Consider the following 25,207-nt stretch of genomic DNA (forward strand, 5'->3'; position numbering starts at 1 on the left):
TTTCTCAGAAACTGAAATTTTATAAAAAGGCATTTTTCTCTTATATCCATAAAATGATATAATTTTTGCAAGTATAGAAATGTGTCATAAATTATACAGAATGTTCCTTAATTACAGCTCAATGCAACTTGGTACTTTCCTCCCTCCCTGAAAAACGAGAGAGAACCAAAAAAATAATATATATAACTGTATATATATATAGATTTATATTTATATAATAGACAAACCAAATATGAAAAAAATCATTTCCTCTTTGGTATAAAAATCAGACTCTCACCTTGAGACACACAAACAGACATGATGTTGGGTTTGTAAACTGTGGCCACACGGGGTTTCCCTGCCAGGCCCCCCCCACCTGAGGCCCCCCCCTGCCTCGCTGGGGCACACCTGCAGTTCCTGGTGCTCCCACATAATAGAATGTTCAAGGTCTCCGAGCTCCCCACCATTCCTGAGGACCCCCTCCACTACCAAAGACGAGGAAAGGATTCTTCCCAAGACTGATTTGGTAGCAATGAACTTGGGAAACACCTAATTTGGGGAAGAGCTCCCTAGGTGAGGACAATGGAGAGGAGGAAGAGGGGCCCGAGGCTCCGACCAGTCCTGTCCGGACCAGGCCGGCCCCGAGCAGAACCTCCACCAGCCGGCACAGGGACTCCACCAGCTCCCGCCAGAGGCTGGGCCTGGGGGGTGGGACCTCTCATTCACCAGAAGGAAGCAGCAGAGGCCAGCTTCCCCTTTCAGGGCCACCTCAGGGTGCCCAGCTTCCCCTTTCAGGCCCACTTCAGGTCCTCGGGTATAGGTGCAGGGAAATGCCAGACGAGGAGGCAGAAGGGAAGTCAAAAGGGACTCTGTTAATGGGCGTGGGTCAAAATTTAAAATGAAACAAAATCTTTTCTTTAGGACTAAACTTCATACCCAGCTTTTGGCTCCGAGGGTGACAGGACCCCCTTCCCGGGCTCCGGCCCCAAACCAGCGGGACCCACGGAGCCCAGGAGACGATGCGTGTGTTGCAGGAGGGAGAAGCTCTTCGCTCTCAGGGTGAGGAAGAAGACAGGACCAAACCCTCCTCTGCTCTGCCAACACCCTCCGGCTGACTGATGGGCACCCGCCCCATCAGCTCAGGCCCTGGGGGTTCCAGCTACGGAGGGACAGCTGAGAACCGCGGCTCCGCTCGCCCCCCTCCATAAGACCCAGGCCAGGCCGGGGCGCCCGTCAGTGCGGCACTCCTCCTCCCCCGGAGAGTGAAGACGCCAACCAAAACACGAAAGTCACTGGAGGCCTCCGCCACTTGCCAAACAAAAAAGACAAAACTGAGCTAGACACTGACACAAATCAAGGAGAGACACACACGACGTGAGGGGCCCGAGGCCCCGCCAGGTCTCTGGCTTCCCGGCGTGGTACATTCTTGTGTGATTCAGGAGCGGGGGCTCTGCGCCCCTCTGGGGGTGGGAATAAAAAAATACAGAGACTCTCGTCTCCCTGTGGGTTCACAGGCAAGGTGGGGGCAGAACAACCTCTCACAGTTTTTTTTGTTTCTGGCTCCACATCTGGTCCCACACTGGGGCTGGTTCCAGATGGCCCAGTCCCTACTCTGCCCTTGAGGTCTACCCCCCCCCTAGCTAGTGGGAAGCCCCCATACTGGGGGGGCCCCAGACATTTCTGGTGGGACCAGCAGGACAGAGCCTACCAGGGAGAGGCAAGGAAGGAGGACCGGCGGCTCTTGGACACGGTCCCCCCCCCACCCGCCGGCAGCTGGCCTGCCCTGTGTGCCTGATCCCCGGCACGGCCCGCTCCTGGCCTTCAGCTCTTGAGGGGCTTGTCGGCGCCTCCACTGGGGCTGCTGGCGCTGTCACTCTTCTTTCTGCGCAGGCTCTCGATCCAGCTGGAGCTGGAGCGGGTGGTGAAGCTGGAGAGCGCCAGGGAGCTGAGCCGCATGTTTTTGCCAGACATGATGAGCTCCCCGAAGCCTTCCTGGTGGGAGAAGGCGTAGCCGGAGCGCCGGGATCCCGTGCGACCCACCCGCCGCATGCAGCGGTGCTGGGCCTTCTGCTTCTTCCTCACCAGCTGGGTGTAGCGGACCTGGCGGATGGGGGTGGGGAGCACAGGGAAGGAGCCTGCATCAGTGTGGCAGTGTTGCCCACCACCCCCAAGGAGGGGCCCAGGCACCCAGGACAGGACAGCACGGGGCGTCTGTCCTGAGGACCACCACCAACACACAGGACTCACGAAGCCCCAAACTGCAGCCACTGCGTGTTGGAGCCAGAGGGCTTTCTGACACACCCGCTTCTCACCGTGTCGGAGAGGTCGGGCTTCAGGTTCAGCTTGAGGAATCGGAAAGCGACCACCGGCATGATGCAGATGACTGTGGTGAGCGCGATGGTCAGCCATACGGCGGGCTGGGCCAGCGTGTTCTGCGCGTTACCTGAGGGAGAGGGGGGTCAGAGGCCCTGGGAGCCGCAGAGCAACAGAGCTGTTGCTGCTCCTGGCGGCCCCACTTTGCCAGTCCCACAACCTAAGTCCTCCGGCTTCCTGCTCCCCCAACAGTTATCTCCACATCTGACCCGACTCCAAACTCTCCCCAAAACTCCAGACCTGTTTCTTTAACTGTCTGACTTGACATCTCTGCTGAGCACCTAACAGGCATCTCAACTTCAAAAGACCCAAAGAGAACTCCTGTTTCCTCCACCCTAATCTGCTCCGTCTTCCCCAGCCCCGCCAGTGCGGCCTCCCAACCCCTCGGCTGCTACCACTGAAAGCCCTGAAATCAACCTTGACCTCTCAAAGTGCTCATCCAATCTGTTGGCTCCGTTTCCAGTACCTACGGAATTCCACTGGAATTCCACCGCTGTTCGCCGCATTGCAAGCCACGTCGTTCTCGCCTGGGTTACTGCTACAGCCCCCTCTCCCTCTATACTTTATCCTCCACAAAATGTTAAGAGTGATCCTTTCAGAACACAAGTCAGTTTATGACATTTCCCTGCCCAAAACCCTCCAATGGCTTCCTACCACATTTAGGTTAAAATTCAAAGTTACTACTCTTGATCTATATGGACTTAAATGATCTGGGCCAACACTCATCCCCCCGCAATGCCTCAGCCCTCCCCTCCAACTTCCACTCCCCTCCCCCCACCCACCCTTCCCCACACACGACGCCTCACAAGCCCCCACCTAAGGCTTCTGCATCACCGTTTCTTCTTCCTGGATCACTCCTTCCCTTTATTCAGGTTTCTCTGTGCCAGAGGCCCTTGCTCAAGAGGCTTTCGCTAACTACTCTTATTCCTCTTGACCATACTTGGTATTTTTTATAGGATTTATTACTTCCAGACATTGTATCTATGAACTTGTAAATTATTTGTCTCTCCCATGGAAATATGAAACCCAGGGCTGCGTCCCCAGCACCCACAATGTTTGGTGACTGAATGCCCACTGGATGAATAAATGAAAAGATCTAAAGAAAGTGCTGAAACCGAAGTGCATCTTTCATCCCATGTAGCCCAACCAGCCCCTCTTTGCCACCCCCTGCGGCCACCCTGTCCCCAGTTTTGAAGAGCCTTACGCTCAGTCACTACGGTAGCTCCTCACCGGCCATCGCTGCCACATTCATTAAAGCAACCCCCTGATGACACTCCCCGTGCACTCCTAAGGACTCCTGGCAAGTCAGACGCCGACCTAGCAGCCTGGCATGCTGACACCCCCGACGTCCTACCTGCCGGCCTCTCTTCCACTGCTTCTCAGCAGGTATTCCTGCCCTAGAAACAAGTGGCCCTCCCATACTTTCAGCTCTCCAACTTAGAACCCAACTCCCCCATCCTGGCTCCATTCACAGCAGCCTCCTGTGTGGGACTATCCCTGGTCACCCACATGCAGTCACTTTGCTGGCCATAATACCTGCCACCCCTTGACCTCCCTTGGGTCCCGACACTGTACAGACCAGCAGGGCTATTCTTCACTTTCGAGGACACGGAAGCTCCCTAAGGGCAGCGCCTGGGTCAGATACACCCAGCCACCCCCACGGCACCCACAGAACACCTGGCGCACAGGGAGCACTGAATAAATGCCCGTGGAGTGCAGACGGGCTGCCTCGCCCGTCAGTCCCAGGGACGGCATGATTCCTCAGGGACTCGAGAGGAAGTCATAGAGACTCACCCACAAACCGGAACTGGTTGGGAAACATGTCGAAAAGCCCATTGCTGTGCATGGCAAAGAGAATGGCGAAGTAAACAGCCAGGCTGCCCCAGATGAAGAAGTGGTTGATGGCTGTCCAGTAGCCTGTGTCCAGCCCAATCTGCAAAAAGCAGGAGTGTCTCGGGCAGAAGCATCCATCACCCCCAAACCTTGTCCCTTCCCCAGAAACACAATAGTAGTGCCTAGGGCAGCCCCAGGGACAGGAGGCTCACTGCTTCCAGAGGTGAGGGCAGTGCTTAGACTGCCTCATACCTGCACGCTGACCACAATGACCAGCGAAGTGGCCACAGTGACTGCAAAGGACTGGTAGTCGGCCAGCTGGGTTCCGTCATCCCGGGTGGCCTCGGCAAACACCCCGTAGGGGATAAAGAACATGAGAACAGAGGTGTAGATGCCCTGGGCGATGCAGATGAAGAATTCCCGCTTGTTGAAGAGGAGGTTCAGCTGGCCTGGCTCATACAGCTTAGGGTACTCCATGCTCCGCTGCTCGGGGACGTCCTGTGTGGGAGGACCAGGCCGCACCCGAGGCTCAGGGGCTGCTGCTTGGACTTGGGCAGACCCTGTCCCTGCCTCCCCCTTTCTAAATTCTTTGATAGCTAGATCCAGCCTCCCCCCAACTGCCCGCAGGCAGTCTTGGCTCGGCACCCAGAGGAGTTACAGTCGGCTGTGCCTGAGAGGAGGACAGTCGCCGCGCCCAGCTGGAAAAGCCACCTTCCCAGGGACAACAAGCAGCGGCACAAGTGTCACATGCCCACCAGCACCAGACCAGTGTGACTCCTCCACAGCAGAGTCCTTCTCCCCAGCCCGCCTGGCCATCACACTCCCCCATACCTGATCAAAGACCCCCATAGCCAGGACCGGGAGGGAGGTATATACGATGTTGTAAAGAGTGATGAAATACTGGTCATAGACGGTCTGGAAAGAAAACGGGGAGCGGGAGAGGCGTGAGCATGCTGTCCTTCTGCACGACAAATCGGGCAGACGAGGCAGCGATGTGGCAGACGTGGAGCCCCAGGGAATTTTTGGAATTCCCCCTCTACTTTTTCAACAAGCATTTTTTAAATGCATGAACAACTGGACAAATGCTGCGCCCTAAGCAACAAACAGAGCAGATACAATCTCTTCCTTTAAGAAACTTACAGACAGGCAAGTGGTGGACTATGGGCTACCTGGGCCGAGAAGCCGCAGAAGAAGCCAAACCAGAAGTGGACCATGGTGAACGCAAAGTTCTTGTAGAAGAAATAGCAGAGGAACTTGCACATGCGCAGGTAGGACCAGCGCCCATGCACCAGCAGGAGGCGCTGCAGGAACTTGAACTGGGAGAAGGAATAATCTGAGGCCAGGACAGCCTGGATCCCTTCTTGCCCGCTGATGCCCACACCAATGTGAGCCGCTGCAGAGACAAGAGGGAACGAGAGGGTGAAGGTGGCGCCACACTCCAGAATTCCACCAGCTTACAGCCCCTCTCTGTGAGTCCCTCCCACCCAGCCCGCACACCTGCACAGTCCACACTCACTTTTGATCATGCTGACGTCATTGGCTCCGTCCCCAATGGCAAGGGTCACAGCCTTCTTGTACTTCTTAACCAGTTCCACCACTTGTGCCTTCTGCAACGGGGTCACCCGGCAGCAGATGACAGCTTTGCAGGCACAGGCCGTCTCCAGAAACTCCAACTCCATGTCTGCCTCTAACGCGTGGGCCTGCGACACAGAGAGCCCTGAGAGAGCCCCAGTCTTCCCCGGACAGACCGGGAGTCAGCCCCACCCAGTCGCCTTAAAGACCACAGCTCCTCTGAAGTCGAGGGAAATGAGACCAAGGTAGGATACAAAAGCCATACAGAGAGAAGCACTCTCTGGAAAGACCCTGCCCGAGGTAAGGGTGGCAACACTTACCAGGCTGTGCCCATTGATGACGAGGGCGTACTCCCCTGCGACAGCTTCCAGCACAGACGTTTTCTCATGGTAAGCGAAGCCATTGCCCACGGAGCGGGATGGGTCCATCATCTTCTCCCGGGCTTTCCTATGAAGGGGAAGCGGAACTGTGGTCCCCAGGACAGAAGGAGGGATTCAAGCCCATAGGAGCCCAGGAAGCCCTTCCCGGCCTGTGTTCATAGAGCAGAGCACCTGCCAGCCTCAGGCCTGTTTACCTGAGCTCCTCCCGCACTTCTAGCACGGTGTGACCGGTGACAACAAACACCTCTGACATGTCATCTGTCAGCATCTTGCAGGAATAGCCAATGTTCACAGCCGTTTCTACCAAGAGAGAAGGCAGGAGCTACAGGCAGGCCCCCAACAAAGTCAGCACTCTCTCCTGCCTGACGTCCCAGGCTCATGCAAGGGCCCAGCGGGCTGCTGTACAGATGCAAGTGCCTCTGCCCTGCTGGACTCTCACCTTGTTTGTCTCCGGTTAGCACCCAGATCTTGATGTTGGCCAGCGTCAGGAGAGCGATGGTCTCTGGCACCCCTTGCTGAAGCTTGTCCTCAATGGCCGTTGCTCCCAGCAGCTGAAATACCACAAGGGTCCCTAGCACAAGAGTTCCTGCCACAAGAGTCCCAGGCAGGAGCCTCCCTCGCTCACCCTTGACCCATTCTGTAGCCCGTACCATCATGTCGCTTTCAATTTCCTCGTACACGCTGGCCAGCCTGTCCTCCCAGCTGTCCCGGGCCAGGCTGGCTTGGAGTCGTCTATCGGCCCACTCCTCATAGTACTCCTCATCCAGGTCCTTGTAGGCGAGGACCAGGGTCCTCAGCCCTTCCCCTGAATATTCCTGGAGACCGAACCAAGAAAGTCACCCCTTACCCTCTTGCACAACACCGAACTGTCCCATGCCCCCTCTGCTCACACCCACATTCAGGTGGTCGATGGTGGCGTTGAGCAGCTCGTGGGTGGAGTGGTGCAGTCGGTCCAGCAGGATCGTGTCAGCCCCTTTGCAGTAGAGTCGGATCTTGCCCTCTGGGTTCCGCACTGAGTGAAGCAGGGGGAAAGTCCCAGGAAAATTCAGGCAGGTGAATATGCCAACTGGGGTCACCCACCACACCTCCCCCCTTCCAGGACTATATGATGCCCCGAATTCTCCAGCACCTGGTCCCGGCCTCACCTATAACTGACATCCGCTTTCGGATATTATTGAAGTCCAGGATGGCCAGCAGCTGATAGGTGATGGCTGTGCCCATCTCGTGGACAGTGATAGTCTTCGGGGTACGAGAGCGGAACACAAAACCAAAGTTTCTGGCTGCAGTGACCAGGGCTCCCTCGTCTGGGGACTGGGCCTTGTAGTACAGCTCCCCTGGGAGGGGAGGAAGAGCATGCGTGGTATGAGTGGCTGCCCTCTCAGCCACGCACCCTGCCCAGGAGGCCCAGGCCGGCCACGGCAGGGAGAGCGCAGGCCCGCTCTGCAGCTCACCTTCATTCTTCTCCTCTGACATGACAGTGTGACACAGGGAGAGGAGGCGGAAGAATTCGTGTATGTAGGGGTCCCCCATCTTGACAGCCTCCAAGAGGGTGGGGTCCCAAAATAAAAACTTCTTGTCGGCCAAAGGATTGAAGGAGAAGTCGACGGGTTCAGGCCTCTGCGGCAGCTAGGGGGACAATTAGGGAAGAGTGGTCACCAGGCGTATCACAGGAAAGGGGCCGTCCCGACTCTACCGTTCCCTGCTCTTCCAACTCTCAGGCAGAAAGCCTAAGATCCTGTCCACTGTGGACCTCAGAATTCCCACTACTGCTGGCCATTATTCCTTAAAATACTCATTTCCTGCCCTGACCAGGGTTGCTCAGTGAGTCGGACATCATTCTGCAAACTGAAAGGTCACCAGTTTGATTCCTGGTCAGGGCACAAGCCTGGGTTGTGGGCCAGGTTCTGGCTGGGGGTGTGCAAGAGACAACCCATGTATCTCTCGCACACTGATGTTTCTCTCCCTTTCACCCTCCCTTCCCCTCGCTCTAAATATAAATAATTAAATTATTAAGATATTAATAAGATGTAAACTTAATAAGATATTAAGATTTTATTTATTTATTTTTTAGAACAAGGGGAAGGGGAGCAGAAAGAGAGGGAGAGAAGCATCGATGTGTGAGAGATACATTGAGCGGTTCTCTCTCGTATGCCCCAACCAGGGTCCTGCCCGCAACCCAGGCACGTGCCTGGGTTCAATTCCCCCAATAGTGACCCTTCAGTTCACAGGCTGAGGCACACCAGCCAGGGATGTTTTGTTTTTAATATGTTTACTGATATGAAGAGAGAGGAAGGAGGAGAGAGAGAAAGAAAGAAACATTGATGTGAGAGAAAAACATCAACTGGTTGCCTCCTATATGCTCCCTGACCAGGGACTGAACTTGCAACCCAGGTATGCGACCTGATCAGGAATCAAACCCCCAACTTTTTGGTGTATGGGACGACACTCAATCAGCTGAGCCACCTGGACAGGGCAGGTACCATAAGCTCAACTGGAATACGGCATAACTGTGGAGGCTGGACCTTACCTCTCCCAACTCAGCTCTGTGTTCCAGCACATCGAACACGTCACCTACACACAGCCAGGACAGAGGAGAAGCAACATCAGAGCGGGAGTTCCCTCAGAGCAAGGGGTGAAACCGCTGGCACAGACCCCCCTGCAGGTACCTGAAACCCACAGCCCTCATCATTGAGCAAATGTCACACAGATTCACACTGTTAACTAAAGGGACAGGCAGCGAGAGGCACCTGGATCCTCAGGACCTGCTCCCCACCCCCGTCCCTGTGGCCCCCACCAACGTGCTCGCCTCCCGGGACAGCTCCCAGTGTACAGCCCACCCGAGGGTTCCCAGGCCTCCTAGGTGCCTTTCCCCCTTCAGGCTGGCACACAGACAAGGCCTCAAACACCAGCTGGAAGACCTGGGTTAGTATAGAAAGCAGTAATAGAAAGGGCTCCTACTTCACAGAAGTCAGACACCACACGCCCTGCCCCAAGCCATCCCAGCAGCTCAGCCACAAGGCCCCTGTCTCGGGGCCACACTAGAAAGACCATCATCACATTCCAGAGACTCACAAGGCCCCTGAACAGCAACACAAGGTGAATCTAGCACTCCACCGAGGCAGCCAAGATCCAACCTGGCCAGGACACCCAGAGGCCAGTGTCTCGGGCTTCACTTCAAACAGCCAAGGAGCTCCCCGACTGCCTGGAGCTGGGAATGGGTGAGAGCGTCAACACAGGGCGGGAAGCGCCGCCGCTGTCTGCTTCCTGACATGGGGCACAGAGCAGGCCCTTTCGAGGCCCCAGAGACCCCAACAGAAAAGAAGCAAAACCCAAACGTCAAGACAACTGTGGGAGCCCCAGGACCACTCACTCTCCTTCCAGGAAAGACGCGAGCCCCCGTGCCCGGTGGCGCCACCTACCATAGCTACGGCCGTTGATGGAGCACTTGCTGAAGACCATGATGTTCTGGGTCAGGGTGCCCGTCTTGTCGGAGAAGATGTACTCCACCTGGCCCAGCTCCTCGTTCAGGGTGGTGGTGCGGGCCTCCGCAGGTGTCCGCTTCTTCATGCAGAACATCTTCTTGTCCCAGTTGATGAAGTAGCTGTGGCCCAGGCGAATGACCTCCACACTGCACAAGGGACAGGGGGTAAGGCTTGGTGGGAAGGAAAGGGGGTGCCCCACCCATGCAGGCCTCTGCTGCAGGTGCTCCGGCTGGGGAGAAACGGTGACACGGTGACACCCGGACATGGGAACCTGGGTGGGGAAGGGCAAGGAGAGCCTGAAGGTGGAGCCAGCCACATACAGCCAGCACAGAAACCCCCGACCCGACCCTCTGACGCTCTCCAGACGAAAAGGTGCAAAGGGTCTGGGCAGGCGGGGCGGACAGCACAGGCAGAGGAGGAAGAGGGGCCGGAGACAAGGCGCTCAACCAGTGCTTACCTCAGGGCTAATAATACAGAAACCATGCAGAGAAAACAAGAGAAAGTGCGAGAAGGAAGGGAGAGAAAAAAAGAGAAAAATAATGAGGGCGCTGCGCATGCCACAGCAACACAGGTGCCACCTCAAAAAAGGGGCCACAGTGGGGAGAGGAAGCCAAGAAGGCTCGGCCCCTCCTCACTGCGCGAACACAGCTGACGCTCGCCTTCCACCTGGCTCAGGGCTCTGCAGCCCCGACGCTCCGGCCTGTGGCTTTCCGAGAGAACACGAGACCACCTGAAAGGCCAACTCAGGAAGGGAGTGGGGCCTCAAAAAGCTGGGAAATAATACCAGTTCACAATGGCACGATGCTTTCAACAAGCCCGGGTGTGCTCACACCCTCCTCTTTGCTAGGTGTTTCCTCTGGAACAGGGACTGTCAGTGTGCTTCAGAGACAGCCCTTTGTTTAGGCCCAATATAGCCGAACAGTGGGGCCACATGTGGAACCCTGCATCTGATCTGGGGCTGCTGTCAGGACCCAGTCACTGGGCAAAAAATGAGCTGGCTGGAAATATCTTCATGGCCTTCTCCCCACTCAGCTGACCAAGCACCACTTCCCTACCCACCCCCACCTCCCCCAAACACACACACACACAGTTTGATGAGACTTAGAAGGAAAACTTCTCTAGGCTTGGATATAAAACACGGACAGCAAAGCCCAAAGGCAGGGAAAAAATTAGGTTAGAAGCGCCCTGGCTGGCGTAGCTCAGTGAATTGAGGACAGGCTTGTGAACCAAAGTGTCTCAGGTTCGATTCCCAGCCAGGGTACATGCCTGGGTTGCAGGCCATAACCCCCAGCAACCGCACATTGATATTTCTCTCTCTCTCTCTATCTCCCTCCCTTCCCTCTCCAAACATAAATAAAATCTTTTAAAAAAAAATTAGATTAGAAACAAGAAAACATTTCAACAGTGCTGAAGAATCGGAGTTACGATGATGATGGACATGTTACCACCCAACATTTGTAGGGTAATTTAATTTTTTTTTTAATATTTTAAGATTTTTATTTATTTATTTTTAGGGAGGGAAGGGAGTGTGTGTGTGGGGGAGAGAGAGAGAGAGAGAGAGAGAAACATCAATGTGCGGTTGCTGGGGGTTATGGCCTGCAACCCAGTAATGTACCCTAGATGGGAATCAAACCTGGGACACTTTGGTTCCCAGCCCGCGCTCAATCCACTGAGCTACACCAGCCAGGGCGGGTAATTTAATTTTTAAACGATTTCCCAATCTAGTATCTTACATCAAGACATCCCTATGAAAAAGGTGGACCTTTACTATTACTTCCATCTGACACAAGAAAACTGAGGTCTCCAGTGACTGGGTTTACCTGAGGTCACATGACTAACGAGAAGGCAGGGCCTGACCACGCACCTCTGAGTCTCCTCTTAATGTTCTAGAAAAGCCCTCGGCACAGGAACCTGTCTCCTGTCAGTGTCATCAGCCCTGGGGCTAGGGGGCTGGTGGGCAGGTTTGGGGACTCACTGGGGTAACCGTGAACAAACAGTGGCGTAAGGGAAGAGTTCTCAGACTTCATGAAGCATCTCCTTAAAAATGCTGCAGGTTCACTTATCTCAAGTGCAAGGAACTCCATACAAAAGACAATTTCTTCGGCCACTCTTCCTTCCTCCTCTTGCACCCCCTCCTCCTGTTCAATCCTGTTCATTCTCCAGGTCGTTCGCACCTCTCACCTCAAGCGTCCCAGATGCCCCTGATCCACACGCACCACTGCCTGCCAATACTTCCTAAAGGACTCTTTAGAGTTTCTTCTTAAAGAATTGTTTAATGGTTTACTAAGTACGAAGGCCAGAGGTGAAGATTCAAGCCCCCCACAGCTGGGATCAAACTTACATTCCCAGCCCTCTGGCCCACAGCCGAACTGTCCTGTGACCATTCCTCAGTCCCCATTGCTGAGCCTGTGTTTCTAGGCTCTTCCCCAGGCTGTACTTTCACCCAGCCCAGCAACCACTCAAAGCTTAGTTCAATGGCCACCTCTTCAGAGAGTCCTCTGGGATTAACTGCATGGGGAGCGATGCTCTTCCACCTCTCATGGCACTTTGCACTGCCCACACGGTGTCTCAGTGCCTGACGCTGTCTGCACCTCCTTCCTCCACCAGTCTGCCACTCTCGAAGGCCGAGGCCGTGTCCCACTTCTCTGTGCCCCTTGCTGTGCACATCCGACTGCAGGTAGCATCGCTTCTGTACTCGCCCCCATTTTATTTTATAATGTCCCTCTACTAGACTGAAGTGCCTGGGGGGAAGGAGTTCCATTGCTAATACGTCTTTGTCAGCGCCACACACCTAACATGCTTCTGTGCACAAAGCCGGCATGCAGCAAACATGTGCCCAATACAGGGACATGGTTTTCATTCTGCACAGTCCAAAGTGCCAGGAAACTGTGGTGAAGTTAGCTCTGCACGCAAAGATAAACAGGTAACATGAAATGTTCACAGCACAGGAAGAAGAGGATGCACGTTCCCTCTCGAGGGTTTCACCTTCACAGACAAGAGAAGTTTGCAAGGGACCACCTGAGCTCCCTGGAGAGACTCCAGGCATGGAAAGCACATACCTGACATACAGTGATATGGGCACAACGGTGTTGAGGATGATGATGTAGGACCAGAAGGAGAGGAAGCCAGAGAAAAAGGCACTGTCCACCGCCTCATCCCAGGGCAGGTAGACCTGGAAGCGCATCCCCACCTCGTGTTCCCAAATGGCATTGCCGATGGCCAGGATCACCCCCATGCAGACCAGAAATCCAAAAATCTGGGGAGGAATGAGAGGCAAAGGTAAGGTTGCCACGTAGGAAGCCCTCAGAACCCAGTGTATCCCTGAAGGTCATCACTCATACCTGAACCCTCAAAAGCTCACACATCACCCTAGCCTGTGTGGCTCAACTGGTTGGGCGCCATTCCGCAAACCAAAGGGTCATGGGTTCGATTCCTGGTCAGGGCACATGACTGGATTGTGAGTTTGGTCCCTGGTTGGGACGAGTACAAGAGGCAATAGGTCAATGTTTCTCTCTTGTATTAATGTTCCTCTCCCTTTCTCCCTCTCTTCCCCTCTCTTTAAAATCAATAAGCTTGTCCTTGGGTGAATATTTGGGGGGGAAAAAAAAGTTCAGGCAGCTTTAAAAATGGTGGCATGCTCTAGTGGGAAGAGCCCAGACTGGTGACAGGTTCTCGTCTGCCGCTGACCGTTGTGGCCTTCTCTCTGAACGTTTCCCCATCTGTGTGATGGGGAAGCTGAAATAGTTGTGCAGCTCCCATCTGACATCCTGGAACCCTGACGAGGCCCCCACAGTGGTAGAAGTGGCGGCAAGCTGCTTTCAACACACCAAAAACGCTCGCTGGGAGTCCCCCGTTCACCTGAGCTAAGCCTCCATGAGTCAACAACACACCACCACCACGACATTTCTGACGTGTTTATTACCTCATATAGACTGCCCCCTACCTTCTTGAAACAGGGAGGGGGGGAATGTATTTTCATAAATGTGGGTTTCTTGATAGCCAAAAATTTTATAAAGCTTAGAGTACTTGAAGAAAAATCCTAAGAAAATTTTGGAGGTTAAAAGAAAAAAATTGAGACCACTGTCTGATTCCAGATATCTATTTGCCAAGTTGCCTCTACTTTTTTATTTTATTTTTTTTCATTTGAGAGAGAGAGAGGTGGGAGGGGGTAGAGAAACATCAATTTGTTGTTATGCTTATTTACGCATTCCTTGGTTGCTTCTTTTATGTGCCCTGACTAGGGATGGAACCCGCAACCTTGGTGTATCTGAATGACACTCTAACCAATCGAGCTACCTGGCCAGGGCGCCAGCTCGGCTCTTGATGCTTTGGAACAAAACAGGAACCGTCCTGGTACCCAAGCACCACCAGGGGATGATGTGAGCCACTTCATGATTGACTTGACCACTCTCCCGCAGGCGGGGTTTCCACAAGAACTTTAAGGCCAGGGTGGAAACTGTCTCACCAGAGGCTGGCCCCAGCCTTCCGCAAGCTGGCCTGTGGAGGGCAGGCAGCAAGCAGTGGGGACGCAAGAAGAGGAGGGGAGAAGGGAAGAAGAACCCAACAAGGAGCTCAGATTTCTAGCCAAACAAGAGAGGGATTCAGGAATCGCCAAAAACGAAAACAGAAACTTTTCCTTTGGGATCCCTTCACTCTTAGAAGTTGGGGGAAAAGACCCCATTAGACCCCATTCTCCATCCTCCAAACGGAAATTTTTCCTTTGATTCCTCCTCCATCCCCATGAAGGCCGCCTTGTCTCAGGCAAAAGCAAACAGAAGGTCACATGTTACAGCACACAGAAAGTCATCATCATAACTAGAATCCAGAGAAGGGAAGACTTGTTTTAGCTTTAAGTTGTTGATTCACACATGTTCCAAAGGTTTTTTTAAATATCTTTCAAGTCTAAAAGGAGCCTGAAATAAACACTGCCTTTGAGTGGCTAACCTGCCAGTGGCTTTTACAGCCAAAACCTGAAGCTTGGCTACTGATCAGGGAGGAGACGCGAGCAGGGGAACGACCCAGAGAGAACCAGAAGGGCAGGGCAGGGAACCACGTGTGGGAAGCCCTACCCAGAGCACCAGGGTATTCATTAGGCGATCAATACTTGTTCTCTTGAATTTTGTTCGGCCGCTGTTCTGCATCAGCTTAGTGTCGGGACCTACGAAGGAAAGGGGAGGGCCAGGAAAGCCAAATAAGGAAACTGCCTCTGGGCTTCTACCCCAGTCCCCAGACGACAGGACATCAGGCTGCATAGGAGGCTTGGATTCGGGGCTGGAGGTGTTTTAGCTTTAGCATGGCACCGGTCCACTCAGCCTCCTCCCATGTCCCTGAGGAAGGGGTGAGGAACCAACTCTTCCCCTTCTCTCTTTGGATCCTAGGAGGCTCACCTGCGAAGATGACCAGCCCGAAGCACCACTCGGTGTTTCGCAGCACACAGCCCCGCAGCAGCATGTTCTGGTTGCTCAGGGGGAACTTGTTCTCCTTCCAGTAGAGAGTTCCACTGAACTTGTCCAGCTTGTTGTTGGGAGGTTCGCAGATCACTTCACCTGCATGGAAGACAAGAGTGCCACTGCTCAAGGTGCAGGCTTGACCATCAGACAACAAAACAGAAAAGGGGGCTGAGGGAGAGGGTGTTAGCACACGGACCCATCCAAACACTGCTGCTGGGACTGTGAGCTGATGGGGAGGAATGAGGCAATATGAACTAATGTTAAGAGTACACGTACCCTTGGGCCCAGGAATTCTATTTTGAGTACTCTATTCTACAGAAACAATAGCTGAGGTCAAAAAATTTTTATCCAAGTATTATTTGAATAGGAAAAGACTGGAAACAACTGCAGAGTCAGGGAATAGTGGAATAAATTATGATACGTCACTTCTGTGAAACAATATACAGCTATTAAAAAGAATGGGTAGAGACTTCCAGCCAAGATGGAGGCATAGGCAGATATACTTTGCTTCCTCACACAACCAAAAGAAGGACAACAACAAATTTAAAAACAAAAAATAGCCAGAACTTGCAGAAAATCAAACTGTATGGAAGTCCAACAACCAAGGAGTTAAAGAAGAAACATCCATCCAGACTCATAGGAGGTGTGGAGGTGGGCAGCCGGGCGGAGAGGACTTGCAGCAAGCTGTTGGCCGTGGACTGGGTGGTCCCACATTCACATACAGATAAACTGGGAGGAACAACTTGGAGCGAGCCAGACCTCAACACCCAGGGCTCCAGTGTGGGGAAATAAAGCCTCAAAGCCTCTGACTGAAAACACCTGTGGGGGTTGAGGCGGCAGTGGGAGAAACTCCCAGCCTCACAGGAGAGTCCACTGGAGAGACCCACAGGGTCCTAGAATGTTCACAAACCCACCCACCCAGGAATCAGCACCAGAAGGGCTCAATTTGCTTGTGGGTATTGGGGAAAGTGACTGAAAACCAGCAGACAGCACAGCAAGCGGCACTGTTCCCTCTCAGACCCCTCCTCCACATTCTGCGTCACAACGCAGGGAGGTGGGTTGCCCCGCCCTGGTGAACACCTAAGGCCCTGCCCCTTGCACGTAACAGGCACAGTGAGACAAAAAGTATGGCACAAATGAAAGAACAATCAAAGTTCTAGAAAAAATACAACTAAGCGGCAAACAGATAGCCAACCTATCAGATGCACAGTTCAAAACACTGGTAATCAGGATGCTCACAGAATTGTTGAACATGGTCGCAAATTAGAAGAAAAAATGAAGGCTATGGAAAAGTGAAATAAAGGAAAATATACAGGGAACCAACAGTGACGGGAAGGAAACTGGGACTCAAATCAACAGTTTGGAGCAGAGGGAAGAAATAGACAATCAACCAGAACAGAATAAAGAAACAAGAATTCAAAAAAATGAGGAGAGGCTTAGGAACCTCCAGGACATCTTTAAACATTCCAACATCCAAATCATAGGGATACCAGAAGGAGAAGAGGAAGAGCAAGAAATTGAAAATTTATTTGGAAACATAATGAAGGAAAGTTTCTCTAATCTGGCAAAGGAAATAGACTTCCAGGAAGTCCAGTAAGCTTAGAGAGTCCCTAAGAATTTGGACCCAAGGAAGCACACACCAAGGCACATCATACCTACATTACCCAAGATTAAAGATAAGGAGAGAATCTTAGAAGCAGCAAAAGAAAAGGAGACAGTTACCTACAAAGGAGTTCCCATCAGACTGTCAGCTGATTTCTCAAAAGAGACCTTGCAAGCAAGAAGGGGCTGGAAAGAAGTATTCCAAGTCATGAAAGGCAAGGACCTACATCCAAGATTACTCTATCCAGCAAAGCTACCCTTTACAATGGAAGGGCAGACAAAGTGCTTCCCAGATAAGGTCAAATTAAAGGAGTTCATCATCACTAAGTCTTTACTATACGAGAGGTTAAAGGGACTTATCTAACTAAGAAAAAGATTAAAAATATGAACAGTAAAATGACAATAAACTCATAACTATCAACAACTGAACCTCAAAATACAAAAACAAACTAAGCAAACAACTAGAACAGGAACAGAATCACAGAAAGGAGATCACATGGAGGGTTATGGCGAGGGAGGAGAATGATAGAAAAGGTATAGGGAATTAGAAGTATAATTGGTTGGTACAAAATAAGGGGAAGTTAAGAATAACATAGGAAATAGAGAACCAAAGAACTTATACACACAATCCATGGACACAAACTAAGGTGGGGGAATGCTGATGGGATTGTGGGTGCAGGGCAGAGGGGAATAAAGGGGAGGAAAAAAATGGGACAACTGTAACAGCATAATCAATAAATATATATTTTTAATTAAATACTTTTGAATTTTATTGTTGTTTAAGTACAGTTTTCTGCCTTTTCCCCCCTCCCCTCCCTACCACTCCAGCCCTCCCTCAATAAATATATTTTTAAAAAGTAAGTAGTGGGTAGGCCCTGTCTGATGTGCCTCAGTGGATTGAGTGCCAGCCTGCAAACCAAAGGGTCACGGGTTCAATTCCTAGTCAGGGCACATGCCTGGGTTTCAGGCCAGGTCCCCAGTAAGGGGCATGTAGGAGGCAACCACACATGGATGTTCCCCTCTCTCTCCCTTTCTTGCCCTCTCTAAAAATAAATAAAATCTTTAAAAAAAAACAGGTAAATTTCCTTTTATGGTAATATAAGATTATGAGGGTGAATTTAATTGGTAAAGAAAAGCAGGTGGCAGAGAACTTGGTACAGTATAACCCCATTGATTTCTGTTCAAATGTTTGTATAAACATAGAAAAAAGTATGGATAAAAACACACTCAACTGCCAGCTAACCTGGCTACCCTAAGAAAGGTAGAACTGGAGGGCAGAAGAGCTTTTTCCTATATACACTGCACAATTACCTTATTAAAAGGAGCATATATCACTATTCTAAGCTGAATAAGAATAAGCTGAAATTCTCTCAATATGCACAGCAAGGAGGAGTTATCACCTGTTAAGTTCTCTTGAAATGACCATCGATTCAAAAATAAGTGGTAGCCACCTGGCATTCCTGACACCACCACTGCCCCCACCCCCCACACACAAAAAGGGAGGTGTGTAATCACAGCAAAAGTCAAAAGAAGAAAATGCAATTTACACCCCAAAACCCAACCACCTCCTCTTCCTGAAAGCTACTTCTCCAAAATTACTCACCGTCAAACTTGGCAAGTTTACTGATGTCTCCCAGCTCCGAGGTGACTGGAATCGCCTGACGCACTTTCATGTTGGTCTCTCTGGAAGGACAGTGCACCTGAGTCCTGGCTCCTTCCCTTCCCCTAGGTCCCACCCAGGGGCACCTGACCACAGGGCATCCCGCCCCACGCATTACGGGGTGGGCAATACTTCTATCCATCCGAAGTCTTGCTTCCCCAAAGTTTTCCAAAAGGAACACATCCCAACCCTGGGAAACCCTTTCTTTTTTTTCTTTTTTTTTTATTTATTCACGAGAGAGAGAGAGAGAGAGAAAGAGAAAGAGAGAGAGAGGGAGAGAGGGAGAGAGGGAGAGAGAAACATCAATGTGCAGTTGTTGGGGGTTATGGCCTGCAACCCAAGCATGTACCCTGGCTGGGAATCGAACCTGCAACACTTTGGTTCGCAGCCCGCACTCAATCCACTGAACTACACCAGCCAGGGCGGAAACTCTTTCAAAAATGCTTTTTACCCCTACGGAGGCAGAAGGAGAAGTGTGACACTGAGCATGCTACTCACCCATCGAGCTCTGCTGTCTCTATGTAACACAGCCCATGAGGCTCACTGCTGGAAAGGAGGAGGAGATCCGCCTACAGAGAAAAGCTAATGAGAAACCCGAAGACCCAATCCTCCACCCCCCAGTGGACTCTCTGATGACCCCTCCTTCCACCAAGCATTCTCGGCTTGCTCAGCCCCAAGTATGTGGATGGCCAGAAAGGAGTCACTCCCAAAATGACACAGAAGCTTCCCATTCAAAAAAGTTTCCTTCCGAAGGTGGTTAAGAGGCAGCAGTAAGCCAAGAGAGACTCATCCTTTCTGCCACAGATAGGAAAGTGTGCTGCAGGCCTAGAGGAGCGCCTGTTCCCTTACCGCCACGAACTGATTATTTTCTAGCTTGATGATGTCACCAACGCAGACGTTCATCCACTGCTCCTGCTGGAGGCTGAGGCAATGAAAAGGCCAGGAGGAGGCTGTCAGTGGCTACAGACGTTCCCAGGAACCCCTTTCCTCCCAAGGCCCTCAGTCTCCAACAGGCACTCACATTCCATTGATCAGCACCTGAGACTGACGGTTATTCACCTGGTTATCACTCTTGTGGCGGAACTGAAAAGAGGAAACTAAGAAAGGTAAGACACCTTCTCCTGCTCCAAGGGTTTAGATGATTAGTGGAATGCAGAGCATGCTGGGTACCACCGGTTCACACCTGTTCACAGATCTACTCTCTCTCTGCCTCCCCCTCCCTACTCTGGGCTAAGATATCATGAATCCAGCTGGACCAGGTAAGGGATGGCAATGAAAACAACTCACATAGTCATCGGTGGCATCTTTAACAGCTGTGATGGTGAGGACAAGAACCAAAGGCACGATGGTGGTGAACCAGGACAGGGACGAGATCTGGGGGATCAACTGAAAAGAGGAAAGAGAAGGCATGCCTCTGAGGCCCCATTCCATGCTCTCTTTGCCCCTCGACCTTTCTTTTCCTTGACTGCATGTGGCTTTGTGAGTTGCAAAGGGTCTGCGGCAGGTCACTTACCTGCAGAATGAGAAGGAACAGGAAGTAGGTATTGGCAACTTCCTGGAACTGCTCAAAGAGGTTGACAGGCAGGAAGGTGAGAATATTGTACTTGGAGGTCTTGATGCAGTTACTCTGTGGCAGTGGGAGAGAGGACAATGAGAGGGCCTCCAGCCCCAGTCCAGAACCAGACTGAGGCTGCCTCCTCCACTGCCCCAAACCTCAGCCCCCAAAAGCCAGCAACCACAGGTGTAGGAAGGGCAAAAAAAAGATGAGAAGAAAGTCTCAAGGGGTCAATGTAACCACTTCAATGACAGGTGAAGGCATGAAAAATGCAGCACAGCAGCAGATGGAGAGCGGTGAGGAGGCTGCCTTCCCCGCCCCTACGCACTCTCCCAGTCAGCCTCAACCTAGCCGGGTCTGAATAGGTGGTCTGGAGCCACTCACCGCATACTGGAATTTCTCATTGTACTCTCGGTCGTTGGCCCGCGCCCTCCTTTCTTCTTCTGCAACAGAATGATGCTGCAGTCAGGAGGAGCGGAATGAGGCCAGGCCCAACAACTCGTCAGGCCCACCCCACTTTGTGGGGCTTCCACCGAGGGTGCTTGGTTGATTCCACAGTATGGAGTCTTAAAGAGTTAGCGCCACTCCTGAGGTGTCACTAAATTCTTTCCTCTAGTCCACGTTTCGCTAGCCTGACTGCTGGGCTCTGTGGGCATTACATTCACAAGACAGGATGCCTTCTCCTCTTCCCAGGAACCGTCAAGGTCTTCCACTGGGGGCACTCAGGTCCTCTCCCCATCCCTTTAATTAACATCTTAGGTATGAATGTCTTGGGAATTCCCAGAGGAACAGCAAACTGGAGACATACAGCTTCCTTCCCCTGGGAACCCCGGTGGATCTGGCCGTGGTCCTGTCCCCCTCTGACCTGGGGGTGGGGCGGGTGACGAGACAGAGGGTCACGGTGCCCTGGAACTGCTTTGCGGCAGTATCCCAGCCCCACGTGCAGTCCCCCCTAAAGGAGCCTCTGCTTGTCACATGTCACCAGCAGCAGCTTCTGACTGGCCTACAATGACATCACCTTATTTTAAAGCTCATCTTCAAGTAGAAGGGGGGTCAGGGATATGGGTCACGCAGACTGAGACAGACATGAAGGAGGCAGGAGTGGGGATACTGGAAACAATGCTCTGGAACGGTAACCCTTCTTGTGCCATCTGCACACATTTCCCCTAAATAACACATTTGCCACTGACTGAGTGACAAATGACCTACACCTATCCTAAACCTCCGCAGACCCGGGACTGCAGGCACCGAGTTCAGGTACAGAACATGGGGTGTCTTATGAAGGGTTCTCCAGCCCATCTCCCAGGGTCACGACTATCACAGGCTGAAAAGGGGGGCATCTGGTTAGACAGTAAACATAATGCCTCAATCCCGTCCAGAAGCCAAAAGCAGCATCCCAGACCCCTTCCCTCATCCCCTCCCAAGACCCCTGCAGAGCATGCTGCAGCAGCAAAACCTTAGACCACAGCACCCCTGCCTACCCAGCGTGCTCCCACCCTGCATCGTCACTTTACTCTCAGAAATTTCCCCAGAGGGGACCCTCTGGCTGAGCCCTCTCTGAAGTCACCAAATACCATGCAAAAGGACAGGCAGGGACCGGACCCTTCGGAACCAGTACCTCTAGGTCTAGAAAGGAGCGGAACGGGGAAAGTTGGGGAAGGTTGAGGACAAGCAAATGTGAAGATTAGGAGAGGAAAAATTATGGACTCGGGTAAACGGCCAGTCGCTGCCTCCCGTTACCTGTCCCCCAAGAGGGCTTCTTTCGGCTCCAGGAGGGGGGCGCCCCGGCCCGGGCCCACTTCTCTGGCATCTCCTTGGGGACCGTCATGATCCCGGTTAGAGCAGGGAAGGGCGGCCTGTTTGTCGGTCGGTCCTTGGGCTCAGCGGCGCCGATGGGGCGGCCCCCCGGGAAGGCGCAGGAGCTGTGGCCACTCAGAGGGGAGCTCGGGCCGTCGGGCGCGCACCCCACCTGCCGCCCCGGCCATTCTCTCGGCCTCCCTCACCCGGGGACGCCACGCTGTCAACTGCGCCGCGGCCGCAGGTCCGGATGGGCCCGCGACCCCGTTAGCGTCCGTCCAGAGCCGAGCCGGCTCGCGTGCACCCGGGCTCCGCCCCCACCCGCTCCCCTCCGCAGGGCCGCGGCCTGCCAGCGCCGCGTAGGCGAAAGCTCTCGCCCAGCCCCGCCTCCCCGCCCGGCCAATGCGGGCGAGGGGAAGACGTTGTCGGGGGCAACCGCTTTCGTCCCACCCACCCCGCCCACAGGAAAAGGAGAAGGACCCGAGTGGATGGAAAAGGGAGGGGAGAAAGGAGGGAGACCTGGAGGTGTGAGGACGGAGGAGAGTAGATGGGAACAGCTCCCCAGCCTCTACAGGCCAGGGAACAGGAGCGCCAGGTGCCCACAGATAACAATGATCTGTGCGTCTAGGGGTGAGGGGCAGGTACTCAGCACCCTCCCAGAGAATCTAGCTCAGGGATCAAGGAAAGAATTCGGTTTCCTAGGATCCTGCCGGGATGGGTAGGAGTACCAAACTACCCTCCTTCAGAGTCATTGCCAGGTGTCCCTCTCCCCTTTGCTCCCTGAGCCATAACACCCACTCGTGACAGCCACGGCAACAGGCCCCCCACCCAACTCCTGCCTGTCTTACCTGGGGGGCGCTTTTTTGCACACAATGCCATCTCACCCAGCAAGGTCCCAGCAATCCCATGGGAGACCCTGAAGGAAGGTGACACGTGCATGAAGTCAAGAACCTGAGGGCGACCCTTCATTCCCCTCTTCAGACTCCTCCTGAAGGTTCTCTTCCCCAGTTCTGACCTTGTCCCTCTGTCCTCAGCAACTCCCCACCAACGCTCTGCTTACTGCTCTGATGGGTCCCTGAGAGAGGAGGCTTCCCCACCACATCCCCCCATGCCTCTGCCTTGGACAACACGGAGGGGACTGACGGTTTACAAAAACCAAGACCTGCAGGGAAAGGAAGGGGGCAGAGAGGAGGGCACAGTGCTCCAGGTACCCATCTCAGGAACAACAGAGGCACCCATGGGCCCTCCTAGTGGCAATGAGTGGTGCCCGTGTTTACTGGAAAGCAGAATTTCCACCAAAGGGTGCAGCTGAGGGAACACCAGCCAGGAAACACCTGGCAGAGCTTCAGGAAACAGGGTGGGCAGGCTCCACTCTTCTCAAAAAGTTTATAACCCTCCCATTCCACCCTCCTGCCCATTATCACCTCCTCCAGGGGAACTCACACTAGAAGTATGGCCTTCACTTCCTGCCCAGTCACCAGATCACTTCCTCTAAGTCTGGTCAGCCACCTTTCTGGACTAGCAAAGGGATCTTCCCAACCCCTGGGGAGTTATCCCTCTCTCTCCCACCCCAAACCTAGTCCAGTCAGTAGGACACTGGGCACAGGTTCAGGGAGCATCAGTCAGATGGACCTCTGCTTCCTTCCATCTTCCCATGTCCTTCCTTTCACCTAAAAAGGTAAAAGTTCTGGCTTACAAGACAGAGTCACAGAGCCTCACCCTATGCCCCAGCCTGGCCCACAAGGAAACTGCCAGGTCCTGGGTCCCCTTGTCACCTCCTCTTTCTTTGTCTGGGTGGAAAGCCTTCCTCCTCCTCAGTTCCCCTGTATCCAGCCTACTGGGCACACCCCGCCAGCCTGTCAGCCCCAAGAGATACTAATTGCCTGTCTGCCCATCCTCCATAATTACAGACTCTGGCCACAGCCCTGTCACCCACACCAGTCCTCTTCACAAACCCAGACTCCCTTCCAAACCCCAGACCAGGCAATACTGAACACCAGAAGACCTCTTCCTCTGTGACCCTCCCCAACTCTGGCAGCCAAGGGTGCCTGGCTCAGGAAGAAAAACCTCATCCACATTTTAGAGATGCCAAGCCCTCCTCCAGGGCCCCCAGCCAGGGTCTCCACCCAGTCTAGAGCGTGAGTCACGGGAGGGTGGGGTGTGGAGGGAGAAATCCAAGGATAGGATGTATGGGTGGGCATCTCGAGTCCCACAGCCAGCCCAGCCCTTTCCAGGAGGCTGTCAGGAAGCACCGCCGGCCCACGGATCTGGGTCTCGGTCCTACCAAAGAGTTCGTGAGGGAGCTGCTGACCTCCAGGACCCTGGGGGACTGAAAGCTGGCTTGGCCCCAGACCTCACCCGCTCTGGGGGCTGTACTAGGAAGGGAAAGGGCAGGGGAGACCTGGGAACAGGGACTCTTCTCACTTCTTCCCAGTCTCTCACAGTCTGTCGGGGCCATTAGCCAGGACGCCCTGCACCCCCGCCCTGCAGTAGCCCTAGCCCCAGCCTCATCTGCAGCCACATTTAGGATAAAAATAGCCAGCTCTGGGAAGAAGGCAACGCTCCATGGAGGAAAACGGCTCTGCTTCTAGACCCGGCCCCTGCTGTCCCGAGGAAGACTGACCCCCTTCTTTCAGAGAAGGCTGGCAGGGATATTTGTGGGCAGGTCAGGAAACAGCAGGAAATGGAATCCAACACCCCCAGCTCCCTTGCCTCCAACATCACCCCTGGCCACTTTCCATACCCAAGGACAGAACCCAGGACTCAACTCCGTAGAGCTTTGAGCTCCCAGAGCGACCACCTCTCCTGCACCCTTGCTTTTCCTCATGCACAGAGACAAAGCCTGCCAGTCCCCGACTCCCTTCTCCAGGCACCCAAACCCTGGGACCCCGGTTACCCCTCTCCTCCCTCCGCTGCTCCATGAGCTGCTTCTCCTTGGCACTCCTGCGCCCCTTGCCTGGCCTCCACGCACCCCTCAGCACCCATCCGCCAGTCCTACAGGAAGCCTTCCCATCTCCCCATCCCCGGGCACCCTGACACCCTCTTCTCCGTCTCACTGGCTCCCGACTACCTGACCCCGTCCTCCCACACCCCCCGCCGGCGCCTACGGCCCCGAGTCCCCGTCCGCAGCCGCATCTGCCTCTGCCCTCCGCCCTGCGCTCCGGGGCTGACCCGCCTCTCCTGGCCTCACCTCAGCGCTCAGCGCTCGGCGCCCGCCCCGGCGGCCCCGTCCTGCCCATGCCGGGGGCTGGGGCGGGGGGCGCTCGGCTCGGCTCCCCGCGGGCTCCCGCCCCCCAGCTGCAGCCCCGCTCCCCCCAGGGCCTCGGCCCGCTACTTTGTGTCAGTTTCGGCCACGGCGGGGCGGAAGTGACGGAGGTGGCGGGAGAGGGCGGGGGGCAGGAGGGGGTTTTGGGGAGAAGAAGGCGAGGCAGGAGCCGCCATCTTTGTGCGGGGCATGGGGGAGGGTCTTAATTCTTAAGCAAACCAAGAAGACCCGGTCGCGTCCTCCGCCCACCCACTGCCGA

General features: G+C 53.8%; 1 protein-coding gene across 2 annotated transcripts; it reads right to left on the reverse strand.

Moving 5' to 3' along the window:
* ATP8B2 (ATPase phospholipid transporting 8B2) lies at positions 1-25,034 on the reverse strand. Of its 2 annotated transcripts, XM_045816831.1 has the most exons (28): positions 24,874-25,034; positions 22,532-22,599; positions 20,271-20,329; positions 19,845-19,958; positions 19,619-19,717; positions 19,353-19,414; positions 19,181-19,253; positions 18,830-18,900; positions 18,275-18,354; positions 15,007-15,165; positions 14,689-14,777; positions 12,679-12,875; positions 9,557-9,765; positions 8,665-8,708; positions 7,589-7,763; positions 7,283-7,471; positions 7,034-7,149; positions 6,788-6,952; positions 6,577-6,688; positions 6,332-6,437; positions 6,078-6,204; positions 5,702-5,885; positions 5,355-5,578; positions 5,017-5,100; positions 4,438-4,683; positions 4,147-4,285; positions 2,292-2,422; positions 1-2,079 (listed from the first exon to the last, which is right to left on the reverse strand). In XM_045816831.1, exons 2-28 carry the CDS (start codon positions 22,560-22,562, stop codon positions 1,801-1,803), a joined length of 3,564 nt encoding a protein of 1,187 aa, XP_045672787.1. In that variant the 5' UTR covers positions 22,563-22,599; positions 24,874-25,034; the 3' UTR covers positions 1-1,800. The 2 variants fall into 2 exon arrangements, with proteins under 2 accessions (XP_045672787.1, XP_045672786.1); XM_045816830.1 differs by lacking the exons at positions 22,532-22,599; positions 24,874-25,034 and adding an exon at positions 21,627-21,919.
* Positions 25,035-25,207: the final 173 nt, after the last annotated feature.

Source organism: Phyllostomus hastatus, unplaced genomic scaffold (genome assembly GCF_019186645.2).
Source record: "Phyllostomus hastatus isolate PE091 unplaced genomic scaffold, TTU_PhHast_1.1 phas_scaffold_216, whole genome shotgun sequence".
NCBI lineage: Eukaryota > Metazoa > Chordata > Mammalia > Chiroptera > Phyllostomidae > Phyllostomus > Phyllostomus hastatus.